Below are 15,294 nucleotides of genomic sequence, written 5' to 3'. Positions count from 1 at the left end.
TTTACAGAAAAGAATAGCTCATGCCTGCCCTAAGAGGCAACACCACTTGCATACAAGTGCCAAGAAAAAAGGAGAAAGTTAGGATTTTAGCTAATGATTCTAATGAAGCCTGACATTAAGAATTTTCTTCATTAGTGTCACCGAAAGCAGTCTCTGTGTTGCACCTGAATACACTTTATAATAGAATAAACATATTAAATTTCAGAGCAAATTGTGTATATCTTGCCTTAATAGATTACACTTAATTTAGTACAATACAGCACGTCAAGTTTTAAAAATGCAAAATACACTTAATACAGAATTTGCTTCCTCTGCTTTGCCTTAAAGAGGCCACTGAAGAGTCCATTATACAGCCATGATATTCTAGTTATTGGAGCTGATCCCTCTCTTTTCCTGGTATCAGGAGAACACAACTGAGGCGTAACCACACACAGCCCTTCCCCAATCAAGGCCCTTTCCCCTCTGTTCTCCCACAGAAATGGCAGTTTTCTGTTACTGTGCTCCATCTTGATTGGCTTTGATCTTATGCTAGTCCCAATGTAGAAAGCTCGCATTCTTCTTAAGAGTGGCCTGCCCCTCTTAATATCCCTTTAGGGAGGCCCTCAATCCAAAACACTTGATGATCTAAGCTTTTTACAAGTCTGTTTTCTGTTATAAACAGCAAGGACGAGGCCATTTTAGTTGCTTGCAAGAGGTTGATGTTGAGTCTGCGCCGTGCCGACTCTCTCCGATCTAAATTCTCTAAACATTAGCTTATCAATCTGTGAGTCCAATGGGTTGAGTGCCAACAGAAGTGGATCCGATTTGGCATGGAGAGGTTCTACCAACTCTCGCAGTGTATTAGCCTAATATGATAAAGCAGTGATACAATATGATGAAAGACCTGCGAGTGCCATTATTTCCAAAGCATATTAGTATTTGTATTAGAAATACCATCATGCAATACCCATGAAGAGAAAATAGAAAAATATGGCTAGAATTGCATATGGTTTTAATACCATGTCTTTCTGTTGGCATGCAAGTCTACTTGGCCATAAATGGGACATTTTTTGCTTTAAGTTTGGTTGTTTAAAATGTGAATCTTCCAAATGTACACAAAACACAGTGCAGATAAATCGTTTTTCACCTCTATACTTGTATATGCATACCTCTCATTTTAATCAGAAAAGTTTCTATTAAAAATATTCCTCATACACATATAAATTGACCAGTCTTTCAAAAAATTAAAGTGTATTGCTACACCAGATCTTTCCTCACATCCATCCAATCAAGAAATATGAAGAAAAGCTTTCTAGTCTTCTGACCACAAGGCAGTTTGACCATCCTCATATATATGCTACCATGTCCTAATTGGTGCTATAGTAGAATAGCCTAGCTAGTTAGTATTGCTCCCATAAGCTGAGTAATATGAAGTGCAGATAAATGAAAAGCTGTAGCAGACTAAATGTGATGAAAGAGTGACTTTACACCTGAGTATAAGCCACCCAAAGAGTTAAGAAACTGGAAGAGACGGAACTGGAAGAGACCTGAGAAACTAAGAACAATTTGGATAAAATAGATTGCAGTTTTTTTAGTTCATCTTGTTTGGGATCTTGAGAATACAAATATTGTCAATAGGCACAAATCAACAATATTTTTTTATCTCTAGCCTAGGGAAGATTTTTATTTGCAACATCCTGTGTCTTTTGAATTATATCAAGAGGAAGGAAGAAATTGGGAGAGGGAACTAAGAAAGTATGTTGCTCATTACCACATCCTCAGAAAATGGGGAGGGACCCACGTTGCTCATAACATTGGTTAACTAGAAAACAGGATGCAGCATTGTTCATAAATCAGCAGAACTAATTTTTTTCTATCAAATCATATTCTTTTTGCATAAAAGGGGATGGGAACTCAGTAATCTTCATATGTATGTCAAATGAAACAAAAACATTATCTCATTTAACAATTTATAATACTGGAAGGCTAGGTCTACCTTTTACCACTTTGTTTCATAAGGTCATAGAATTTCCAACAGCAAAATCAGAGGCAATCAATTTAACGTTGGGCATAAGGTCTTTTCTAAATTTAAACTGTTCTTAATTATCTATGCCATTCCAACATTTTGTAAATTGTTTTGTACACATCCTTCCTTTCCCCACAGATATAATGTTACATGAGTGGTTTAATTTCTAGCACACATTCCCTAATGCCCATTTAAACCATACTAAACTGAACTAGAGCCTTGGTAATCAAGTCATGCATGCTTAGTTACATTTACAATATTGTTTCTGTAAGATTGGTGAATTCTACTCCAAGAGACGGGAAACATCTCCTCAGTTTACCTCTTTGATGGAGTGCAGAAAGGTGAAGGAGAATCACTTTTCAAAATAGCTACAGCTAATTATCAGTCTGTGTATATTAGCATAAAAGAAGATGACTCTTCAACTACTGGTGGTCAGTATCACATGCCACAGAATCTCAGGGGTCGGGGTAGGGAGTGTTTATTAAACACAGATGTCTGGGCCCTAACCCTCATCTACTGAATCAGAATTTCTGGATATGGAACTCAGGAATCTGCACTGTCAACAAGCAACCCAGGTGATTTTTGTGCCCACTGCAGTTTGAGACCTCCTTGCTTTAGGTCAATCACAGTGGGTAGGGCTGGTTGTAATAATACCAATTTTTGTATTGCATATACAAGTAGTTTTTAAGTCAGAAGCCCTGAGGTTGGGGACTTCACATAGCATTTTATTTTTAGGCCCACCACCAGTATTATTAGTTCAAATAATTTCAAGGTGTTTTTTTTTTTTGCTAAGGAATCTGATGGAAATATCTTGGCCTGCTAAGATTATGACAAAAATGAAGAAGGCCTTGCTAAATTATTTAAATAAATTCCTTAAAGCTATCCTTTTATGCAGTGTTAAAAGTTCATATTTATTTTTAAAGCAAACAGAACTACACAGATACTCCTAGACACAACCCCACTGTATGTTCTGGTGTGTGCGTTATGAATCTAATGCATTAGCAAGGCAGATGGGTCAGAGGCAAGGGTGCCAAGGGCTGCTGGTATATAGCAAATCTACATGACATCTCTAAACACAAAAACAAACCCACTCCATGATACTGCTCCATAAAAGTCTATCTTGGACTTCTGTGAAGCTCATGTTTATGTGTCTTTAACCTCTTGCAGGTCCCTTTCTGATTCTCAACACTTTTCCTTCCCTTTGTGTTTTCATTGGGTTTTCTCGTTCTCCCTTTGTGTTCAACTTCCCGATTGCTACCTTCTCCTTTGTAGCTAACTTAATTTATCCCCTAATAGTCCAGTTAAAGTTATTTGTCATAGTAACTAATTTTGTTCCTATTTTCTAAAAAGACTAGTGGAAACTTCAAGAAAAAGGGCAGCAAAAACAAAAATTATATGATTCTTAATTATCTTATTTTCTTTTGGATGATATCTTAACTATATAAATATTCCCTACTCCTGTTATTAAAATAAACTTCCATTATTTACCGACCTTTTAACCAATCACATTTTGGAACAACAGCAACATCTATGCTCCTCCAAAGAAAATAAGTAATGTTTCTGTTTGGTGTGTTACTTAACACGTATTTTCTAAGCTTCTACTCATCACTGAAACCCCCAATTGTGAGCGAACTGGCTTACTTGGGTAAGAAAAAACAGATCTTGTTTCCCTGTTACCATACACCTTAAGATGTGAATGATAAACTCACATGTAATGCCATGGTGAAGCATTACGGAATGACTTACTCCAGTGTGAAACCATTTCCCATGCAAGTTCTTTTTGATACAGATTAAATTTACACAGGATATGTTGAAGAGGATGTCTCCTTCTCTTTTTATTTTATGAATTTTAAAACTGCCCCAGTAAGTCTCCCCCAAAATAATAAGCAAAAATAGAAATTTTGGAAACATAAATTTTAGAACGTAATCTGGCTTCTGTCAGTGACCTAGTAGGAATAGCTGATGTGTTACTACAATCAAATGTCTGAGGATATGATTATAGAGTGGGTAAGAATGGAAGCCCAAACATTTGCAAGACAATAATTTGAATAGAACAGCTGAAAAGAAATCTTTTCCTTAATGAATGAAAGACAAGAAAATATTTGAAAATGGAAATAAGTGTTTAAGCCAGAAGAACACTTACAAGATGGTTTGAGTTCCAAGAAAGAAGTCAGTATAAAATCAGCGAACTTGAAGACAAATTTAGGGGCAATGCCACAAACGACTTGTCTTAAACTGTATGCAAATAACAAAGGTCACCAATACCAGATATCTAAGTCTTTCAGCTATCCAAGTCTATCAACAGTAACATGTGAAGAGTTCCTGAGTGAGAATTGTTTTGTGCTTATTTAACAAAACCATATTTGTTTAACATAATTCTCTGGAGCCTCCTCTTCATCTAAATATATACATTTAGATTTAAGTTTTTCTTTCTGGGAAAAAACCCCAGGATATCTAATACTATGAAATTGTAGTCAGTGATAATTATTCTTCTCAATGTAAGTATTGGAAAGAGTGGGCTCATACCTTGATTCAGAATGTCTGGACTAAAAGAGAGGCTTGTTAATTATGGCTTGAGTATTATCTGCCCAAATTCTGGGGGCCTATTTTCTCATAAAAGGTTGAGTTAAAAAAGACAGGATATTGGGGGCGGCACCTGTGGCTCAAAGGAGTACGGCACCAGCCCCATTTGCCGGAGGTGGTGAGTTTAAACCCAGCCCCGGCCAAAACTGCCAAAAAAAAAAAAAAATTAAAAAGAAATAAAAGATAGGATATTGGATTTTTAAAAACATGTTTCTTCTGGGTGGCACCTGTGGCTCAGTGGGTAGGGCGCTGGCTCCATATACTGAGGGTGCCAGGTTTAAAACTGGCCCTGGCCAAATTGCAACAAAAAAATAGCTGGGCGATGGGGTGGGTGCCTGTAGTCCCAGCTACTCGGGAGGCTGAGGCAAGAGAATCGCCTAAGCCCAGGAGCTGAAGGTTGCTATGAGCTGTGATGCCACAGCACTCTCCTGAGGGCAACAAAGTGAGAGTCTGTCTCTAAAATAAATAAATAAAAAAAATAAAAATGTTTGTTCTTTATTTAATACCATAGGGGAAAGGAATTGGAAAATATGTGTTTTCATTTTATGAATAAGAAGATTTTCATGATAAACTATCCTTTTTCAAAATAAAGTGATAAATGGTAAAACATACTCTGTACTTATAGAACTGATGGAGCTCTTTAATTGGTAATTCTAGGTAAAATAAAACATTTCATCAAATGTTTTATCATAGGCAAAATGATAAGAAAATATGATTTTCAGATAATTCTAATGTTTCTCTAACTAGCCAAATCACAATTCCATTCTGCATGTATAATTCACAAGAGATGGAGTATTTCCTTGTGAAAAGTAGTATTTCTACCTTTTTTCTTTCTTTCTCTTTTTTTTTTTAGAGACAGAGTCTCACTTTATTGTCCTCCGTAGAGTGCTGTGGCAGTGTCACACAGCTCACAGCAACCTCCAACTCCTAGGCTTAGGTGATTCTCTTGCCTCAGCCTCCCAAGTAGCTGAGACTACAGGCGCCTGGCACAATGCCTGGCTATTTTTTTTTGTTGTTGTTGCAGTTTGGCTGGGGCTGGGTTTGAACCCATCACCCTTGGTACATGGGGCCGGTGCCCTACTCACTGAGCCACAGGCGCCTCCCAAAAAGTAGTATTTCATCATAATGTATCTACTTATTTATTATAACCTCAGAGTGTATTTATGACTGACTTAGTTGTCTGTGAGTATACCACACATGCTAACTTTTTCTATCTGCATTAAAAACTACTATCTGAAATAAAGAGAGAGCTAAAGTACCCTTAAATGAAGCTTATATATTGGCATCAACTGAAAAGATTTGTTATCTTTGATAGTCACTGAAGTACTCAATATATTAATTCAATTTACCACTAGTTTACTTTCAATAAAATGTCTATAAATATTTCATAAAAATGTACAAGGGAATTTTGACACATTATGTTGTCATCACAAATGTCACCATTCAGATCTTAAAATGGAAAACGGGAGGAATTAATTTTTATAGACACATTGTTCAGTAAGGACTTAGTGGATGCCTATGGGCATATACTTAAATTCTATATTAAATGTTTGGGATAAATATACAAAGATGACAGTCTGACTTCAAAATTTCATGATATAGTTGTCCAACCTCTTCACCTTTCTGTCTTAAAATTTTATAGTTAAGAATTGAGTACTCCATCCTAATTCATCCATACTTTTAAATGTTTCAGAAGATAATATCATTTTGAGATTATTATAAAAGAATCATGGTAAAACCCAGAGAGACAACTTTAGTAAACATAACCATTTCTGGTAAGGTTTTCTTTTTGCAATGTAGGTGGATGGTAGCCTACTGGCAGATTGGGTTGCTTTTGAAAACTCTTTCATGATTAACAATTATTTATTTTAAGACAACTTCTTTAAAGTTTCTTAGTTCCAGTTGAAATAGCTAGAGAGGTAACATAGTTGAAGTTTGAGACATGGACCCACTACAGGAGACAGTAGGCTTTTTAAAATCCCCAAATACCTTAGAGATAAATAATGCAGGTTTTTAACGTATGAGAATTTTCTTCTACCAACTTGTATGTTGACATTAAAAGGATGTAATTACATATATCATATTCAGTCTGGATGATAATCAGTGTGAAGTAACTTAGTGGTGAGAACTGCCAATTTGGTAAACAAGTGAGTCACTTCATCTGTGACTTTATCTGGTATGCCAAAATGAAAAGGCAAATTGGGACCAAACTAATCTAAATAGTGTTCTTGCCTATTTCTTTCAATAAGTTCTTATTTGTTCTTCTAACCCCACTAGGACATTCTTTTTCTTACCTTTCTAAGTACTCTGAAAAGCAGTTTTAACCTTATCTAGTATGTAATTGGGTGGTAAAAAATGTCTTCAGAATGCTGATTATACTTCTGTGACCCAGGTTATTTAATTTTCCTATCACACTTGACTTGGATTCTGCAACCTGGATATTCTGGTAGAATGACAGGTAAGGGTATGTGTACCTAGGGATCTTGGGTTATAAAGATAAATTATAAAGATAAATTTAGTGTACTACACACCCATACGAGAGAAAAACATAAATTCAAGTGGGGGGAAGAGGGAGGAGGGCGGAAGGAGAGCAATTGGTGTGCTCTTAGCTAACAGGCACAATGTAGAGATATGGCACACTGCCTGGGTGAAGGGGTCAATTACAACTTGGACTTTACCTAACAAATGCAAATAATGTAACTTAACTGTATCCTCTCATTAATCTGAAATTTTAAAAAAGGTACATTTAGTATGCTCACTCCATCAAAACCTATTTCAGGGAAATAAAGGACTTTGCCTTTACGTTCTCGTACCAAGTTGTGGACCAGATAACTTGATCTGAGGTCAGTAAATTTTGATGCTATGCAAATTATGCTTTTACTGCCCAACTTCTTTAGGAAGCAATCAATGGTACAACTTCCTAATTCTTAAAATAAATGAAAAAAATATATTTTTCAAATTAACAATAACATAGGTGAACATTGGTCTTAAAGATCTAGTCCACCCTATCTTTAGTCTCATACTAAATTCATATAATGTCCTCAAAGTACTGTCATCTTGATTTTGGTGGGATTACATTTTTTAATTAGAAGAATGTTATTCAGTATGAACTACAGTATCACATCATCCTTGAGACTAAATGAGGGGGAAAAAAGAGGTACTGACTTGCAAAAGTGAGTGAGAATACTAAACTCTTTTCAACAAGAGTACAGGTGTGTGTGGGTGTGTGTGTGTAGGGGGCTGTAAGAAAATTAGTGATTATTATGCTAAAAATCTAAAAACATTTTTTCCTGTCATGCCATAACATTCTTTAAGCGTGAAATACTTTTGCTTACTCTTTCTGACTGAGTTTGCAATATTACAAAAAGATGACAATATTGATTTTCCTCCTTCAATAACTTTTAAATGTTAATGCCTTACTAATAACCTCCTTGGCATACAGGTTGACATTTGGGATCATTTGCTCATTAAAAACTCTGGCAAGAAGAGCTGCTTTGGGGGTACTGCCAATTGAATTTAAGGAAAACCAGCAAAATGCGAAGGCAGGCAAGAAGAAAATTCGAGAAATGTTTGTTAGAATCTAACATCATATTTCAATGGTTATTTTTTTCATATTAAATTTGTTACAAATCTAATCTCTCACATTAATCAATTGCATTTTCACATTCCCTTTTATTTTCTAATCGACAATTAAACCATAGATTATTCTCATAAATCCCCACTGTTAAAATCATCTGCATATTCAAATTATATTTTTAGGTATTCACAATGTATTGTGTACATGCCAAGAAGAAAAAAATTAATTTGGCAAGAATCACTATAAAGTCATGTTTTAACAAATATAGCATGGATATAAATAAATTAGCATAAATCCATTAGTCTATCTGAAATAAAGACTCACAGTAATGAGTATTCATATTCAATTTTAGCTGTTTTGAAAATTGTTGGTTATTAAAGTTTGGATCAACAAACTCTTGTTTGGGATGGAAAATTACTGAATCTAAGAACATATGAAGAATATGGTTTAAAAAAATTACCTATTATATATGAGTTCCATTTTCCCCAACAAAATTGTATGGCACTGCCCTTTTAAAGAAAATAAGCTTCACTAAAGAGAGATATGCTGACTTTCAATGTCTTTTTTTTTTTTTTTTTTTTTTTGAGACAGAGCCTCAAGCTGTCCCCCTGGGCAGAGTGCCATGGCATTACAGCTCACAGCAACCTCCAACTCCTGGGCTCAAGCGAGTCTCCTGCCTCCGCCTCCCAAGTAGCTGGGACCACAGGCGCCCGCCACAACGCCCGGCTATTTTTTGGTTGCAGCCATCATTGTTGTTTGGCGGGTCCGGGCTGGGGATTCGAACCCGCCACCTTAGGTGTACGTGGCTGGCGCCTTAGCCGGTTGAGCTATAGGCGCCGAGCCACTTTCAATGTCTTTATGGAAAAATACAAAAGACTTTATAGCTACTGCAAAAGGTTTCTAGCTATATTTCTCTTTAACATTTAGCATCACATGTTGGATTTCACTGTCACCAGTATAATTACAGAAAACTAGGATTATATAGAAACTTCATTAGAGTAAGAATTTCTCTCATAAAATCAAATGTTTGAAATGTTAGAAAGTTCTCTGTATCATACAACTTAATTTGTATTCATAATAGCAATGAATTGCTAACTTTCTGCTAGCAAACAAAAATACAATTATATTAATAAATTTCTCATCTGTAAATTAATTTACAGCACCTTTATTCATAACATCTTTTAAAAAGGACAACTCCATATTTCACTGAAGTCAAAAATTTTTTGGAATTCCTATTTAATACATTTATTTTATTAAACAAGGACCATGTTGCCTTCTCTAGGGTGAAAAACACAATAATCAAAGTAGAGATGCTGTCTTAAATCACTTTGTAGGCAAGTGCAAATCAAAAGGTGAATTTGGGATTCCCAAGTTCCATTTAAGACTTCCTTATAATCTCCTTTCACTGGTACCATTTTGGGTGAGGGGTGTGGCAAAACAGTGACAGCAGCTATGGAGAAATTAGTATCTCCATAACAAATGTGATCATCAAGGAACTCTGTGAAACTGATCTTACTTGATACTTGTATGTATGTATACGTGTGTATTATGTATGTCTGTGTATATGTACATAGACAATAGCATCCCAAATTTATATAAATACATATGTAAACACACACACATTAAAAACATTATACTTTTCTGTATGATCTTCCATAGATAATTCATCCAATCTAGATGTGCTACAGTTGGGTTTCTAGTGATGAATTCTATCAATCATTTCTTGTTAAGTTCATGTACACTTACCATCCACGTTCTAGAATAACTTTTCTCATAGTGATGAAGTACAGAACTAATCTAAAAGATAACAATATTAGATTTAGAAATAAATTTAGAAAATTCCAATCTAAAATTAAAAAACGGCATTTTAAGACCACCACCATGTGAACATTAAATGTGTTTACTACTATTTAGGAGTACTGTCCCATAATTTGAAATGAAATGTTATTCCTTAGTAACTAACTATGCAGATAGAGTACAGATCATAAATACAGTACATACAAAACCTGAACCTGACCAAGGAAAATATCATGATGACTCTTTCCCCTTATTGTAAATCTTCAGCACAGCACTAGAAAGCCTATTTTCTCTTTGTGGAAAATCAATAAATACTTCAAAAGGAGAAGCAGGAAATTTTCTTTAACGAAACAATATACTTTAATTATAGACCAAGACCTTAGTTTTAGCTCTAGGAGGAATGGTTTTGGATCTTAGTTGTATGGGCATATCTGGTCTCCACGGTGATGAAAAAGTTAGCTTGGGAAGTAAAAAAAACTCTTATAACATTGCTCTCTATACAAACAGCCAACCTGAAACCAAGTGCAGCTTCTATGTTTAACATGGACAAGGCCTGGAGCTCTAGTGAACTGGTACTTTATCTCAGGAGTTGCCATGGCAGCCTGCTAAGAAAGGTGGGTGACTAATACCCACATCAAATTATTACCAAGACAAAATCAAAAGCCAAAACATATGGGTTAAAGGTAATAATTGGTTCACCAGCTCTGAATTTGCTTTTCCTAAACAGGAGCTAGGAGTTCAATGGAGGCATTGTTGTTTTTGCAAAATATCATAAAATCTAAATAGTAGTACTTTAAAAATAATCCTAAGAAATAGTACTGAGCAACTTTTACTCTTCTTCAATTTAGTATAAACATTCTGAAGTTGAACCAATTTAACTTCTTAGCTCAGAAATAATGATACTAACATTTGTATTTTACTTTCTACTTTATAATTTCACATGCAAAATCTTGAAAGAAGATGCAGAAAATGGGAGAATTTCACTAAAGTTCACTTTGGTGATACCTGCATATACATAAAGTATCTGAAGGGAAACATTTTACTAAATTTTAACCTGAATTAAAATTATAAATTGAGGGGCAATATGTAGTTGAAAGTATTTACTCTGCTGTCAAATTTCCGTGAATTTCAGATCTGTTATTAACTAGCTGAGAGTGCTGGATCATGTTATCTAAACTCAGTTTCCTCATCTAGAAGATAAGGATAATAATAGCATTTACTCCATAATGGTTCTGAGGACTAAATGAGTTATACAATGCAAAGACTATATAATATTGCCTGACACATAGTAAGTATTCATTAAAAATGTTAGCTATTATTTGTAATAGATTAATGCATTCAGTAAACCTACAAAATTTAAACAAAATGCATCATGCCATAGGTGTTTTGGCTTTACTTTAGGGAAGGCAATTGCATTTTAATATTTTTTTCCATGTGGAAAAATATTTTCTCTTTCCATATGAGAAAAGAGGGGAAGATTCAGATTTATGAGCATGCCTGGCTTTGCAGATTGCACTTCCAATCCAGACTATGTGGCATACCTTTATAGAAAGATAAATCACTAAAATGTCTCATTTTAGCAGACAGATATAGTATATAGGAAAATAAAAAGAGTCTTCCTGAGACAACAGTGAAAGTAAAAAGAAAAGGACATATAATTCAATCATCTCATTCAGAATGCCCGTGACAGCTAATTTAAAATTATTTTATACAGACTCATCAGTTAATGGTAAACTTGACTGAAATGAGTTGAGATTTGCTTTCGAATGAAGATAGTAAGTTAAAACATCTTTCACTTTTAGTTCTTTATAATTCCATACATGTCCATGGAAAATATTTCACTGAATAACTGAAACATGTAAAAAAATAAACCCTATTAATATAAACAAAATTTATTTTCCATATTACTGTATTTCCTTCCTGTCATTAGATGTTAATGCACTAACATGGCAAAGTGTTCCATAATTTTTCTTATTTCAAAATACAAACATAAAAGAGGGATGTTGAAGAGTTGTCTCGAAATAAGTGACCTCTGTGTTCAATTCAAATCCAAAAATATCACATATTTGAATTTGTCATCATGCTGAACTATGTCACCTCCAATAGCTTTCTCTTCCTCCATCTCTTTTACCGTCTAATCTTTGATCTCATTAAGAACCCAGCCCCCTCCTGAATTCATTCCCTTATCCCATTTGGCTTCCTCTGACAAGACCTCTCAATTCTCTCACCCTCTTGGATATGTGCTATATGTATTCTTCCCAAAGTCTGTTTTCTTACTTCTGCCTTGCTGCTAAACGTTGCTACGGGAAACTGTATAACCACAATGATTGGCACCATTCTAAAATTGAGTTTTCTGACTTCAGGCCATTCAGGGCTATCTGCTAGAGCTCCTTATTAGTGCTAGATTAGCTCAATATCCAATCCCCTATTATGGATGCTCCATGCTTCCATCATACTCTTCAAGAACTGTTCTCTACCTGTGGATCTTCCTCTGAGCAGATAATTTTTGCCTTCACGTTTGGAGAGGAAGTATCATTTCTCCCACATGGGTTGTTGAAATAGTTTTCTAGGGCGGCGTCTGTGGCTCAAAGGAGTAGGGTGCCAGCCCCATATACTAGAGGTGGCGGATTCAAACCCAGCCCCAGCCAAAAAAAAAAAGAAAAAGAAATAGTTTTCTAATGGTTTTGATATCACCCATATTTTCCCCCACCAATATCTATATTGCCATTATAAATTTCTGAACTTTATATCTAATTATGTCATTTTCCTATTAAAGCTCTCTGTCATGTTGCCTGGGACACAAACCTCTGGGCATGGTATACTAGGACCTTCATAGTTTACTTCTAACTTAGTTCATAATTCTCTGTTTCATCTCTACTCATTTACACTAAATTCCATATTTCTCTAAATTGTTCTTTGTTTTTCTTTCTGTTTACCTTTGCTCATGCTATTTATATAATTACCTAGAATGTGTACTCTCCTTTTCTTTGCCTCCTGGTAAAATCTTATTCATCCAGCCTAAATGTCACATTGTCTGGGAGTCCTTGCCTGATTTTCACAAGGTAGAGATAATCAAGACTTTCATAAGTTCTTTTATAGAATTTAATATGGTTATCTCATAAAACACTTATACTATACTGTTACATTTGGATGTTTCTTTTTCTCATTATATGATGAATGCATTGATCCTGTGATTTTTTTTTTGGGGAAAGAGTCTCATCTGTCACCCTGGGTTGAATGCCGTGGCATCATTTCCGCTCCCAGCAACCTCCAAAACTTGGGCTCAAGCAATCCTTCTGCCTCAGCCTCCCAAGTAGTTAGGACTACAGGCATACACCACCATGCCCAGCTAATTTTTTCTATGTTTAGTAGCGATGGGGTCTTGCTCTGCATGCTTAGGCTGGTTTCGAACTCTTGAGCTTGAGGAATCCACCTGCCTTGGCCTCCCAGAATACTAGGATTATAGGCATGAGCCACTGCACCTGGCCTGATTCTGTGAATTTTTAAAAATCCCCCCCCCCACCCAGAATTTAGCAGAGTGAGTACTCTGGATTAAATCACCAAAAACATTCTTATTCAATGTCTAAGTATATGGGTGCAAGATGAACACTGAATAAAGACTTCTATTAAACAAATGTGTAAAATGCTTACCTCCCTAGATTTTAAATTGAAGTGAGATCTATTTTAAAGTCTTTGAGGTGAACTATGTGGCAGAGGGGAAGAATCTTAGGAAGATAGGTCACTGAGGTCACAGAATGCTATTTCTGGCACTGCTATGTCAAGGAAGAATGATTTAGACCTTATATGAAGTGATATTGTAACCATTGCTGAAGGGTGTTTTCTTTGAATGACCTAGATTGTCAAGATATTCACATATCATTATTAGGAATAGATAAGGTAAGTGAAAATCTTACTAAGACTTAATATGAGATTTTAATTATAAATATAGCCTATAAATACGCTTTCTAAAGGTCTTTCTGTGTTGACAGAGACAGATTAAAGAGAACTATTACAAAATAAATCTTATTATACCACCTTGCTACATTGGGAAGATGTTTTAAGTGGGGGTTGTAGCTAAATTGCTTGGTATGGGTTTGTCACTATGTGTAAAAATTTTTCCTTTAAACATATTTGGAATGGCTAAGTTTCTGTGCTACATGGATCAGGCAAAACAGATACCATTATAACAAACATTAGTTGCTGTTTTGACATTTTAAAATGCCATATTATATATATACTCATCTCTGTATTTATATATAATATTGAAAATTTAACAGAAAAAGAGTAGCCATATTTTATCCAAATATTTGAATGATCTGCTGATCCATCCATTCATTCCTTTTGACTTTTAGAATATATATGCATTTATTTTAAAAATCTTTTTTTGAAAACAGAGTTGAGTTAGTTTTCATTCTAAATAAGCATTCTCTCCAATCACTACAAAATCTGATTGCTTATAGTATCACTGGATTAAAAAAATGGCTTCTCTAAAAAATCAAGTCATTTCATTACAAACAATTAAAACACAGGAATTAAAATGGTGCTGGGTGAACCAGCTGGTAACCTGTAGAAGACTGAAATTGGACCCACACACCTTTCACCATTAACTAAGATAGTCTCTCACTGGATTAAAGATTTAAACTTAAGACATGAAACTATAAAAATACTAGAAGAAAGTGCAGGGAAAACACTTGAAGAAATTGGCCTGGGTGAATATTTTATGAGGAGGAGCCCCCAGGCAATTGAAGCAACACCAAAAATATACTGCTGGGACCTGATCAAACTAAAAAGCTTCTGCACAGCCAAGAACACAGTAAGTAAAGCAAGCAGACAGCCCTCAGACAGGCAGAAGATATTTTCAGGTTATGTCTGACAAAGGTTTAATAACCAGAATCCATGGAGAACGCAAACTTATTGGCAAGAAAAGAACAAATGATCCCATCTCAGGGTGGGCATGGGACTTGAAGAGAAACTTCTCTGAAGAAGACAGGTGTACGGCCTACAGGTATATGAAAAAATGCTCATCATCATTAATCATCAGAGAAATGCAAATCAAAACTACTTTGAGATATCATCTAACTCCAGTAAGATTAGCCCACATCACAAAACCCCAAAACTAGAGATGTTGGTGTGGATTTGGAGAAAAAGGAACACTTCTACGCTGTTGGTAGGAATGCAAACTAATACGTTTCTTTTGGAAAGATGTTTGGAGAACACTTAGAGAACTAAAAATAGACCTGCCATTCGATCCTACAATTCCTCTACTAGGTATTTATCCAGAAGACCAAAAATCACATTATAACAAAGATATTTGTACCAGAATGTCTACTGC

The 15,294-nt window shown here is 35.2% G+C and overlaps 1 protein-coding gene across 5 annotated transcripts in view; it reads right to left on the bottom strand.

Annotated features, from left to right (window-relative positions):
* CNKSR2 (connector enhancer of kinase suppressor of Ras 2) overlaps positions 1 to 15,294 on the bottom strand; it is a 296,118-nt gene that overhangs the window by 11,504 nt on the left and 269,320 nt on the right. Inside the window, exon 21 of one of the 5 annotated variants that reach the window (XM_012806405.1) lies at positions 502 to 845. The exons of the other annotated variants lie outside the window; for them this stretch is intronic. Coding sequence (XP_012661859.1) covers positions 841 to 845 — 5 coding nt within the window. The 3' untranslated portion in view covers positions 502 to 840. Of the gene's footprint in view, positions 1 to 501; positions 846 to 15,294 lie in introns of those variants that run through there. 5 annotated transcript variants of the gene reach the window in all.

This window comes from Otolemur garnettii, unplaced genomic scaffold, assembly GCF_000181295.1.
Source record: "Otolemur garnettii isolate 467f Iridium unplaced genomic scaffold, OtoGar3 scaffold00051, whole genome shotgun sequence".
NCBI lineage: Eukaryota > Metazoa > Chordata > Mammalia > Primates > Galagidae > Otolemur > Otolemur garnettii.
This window is presented reverse-complemented; position numbering and strand designations above follow the sequence as displayed.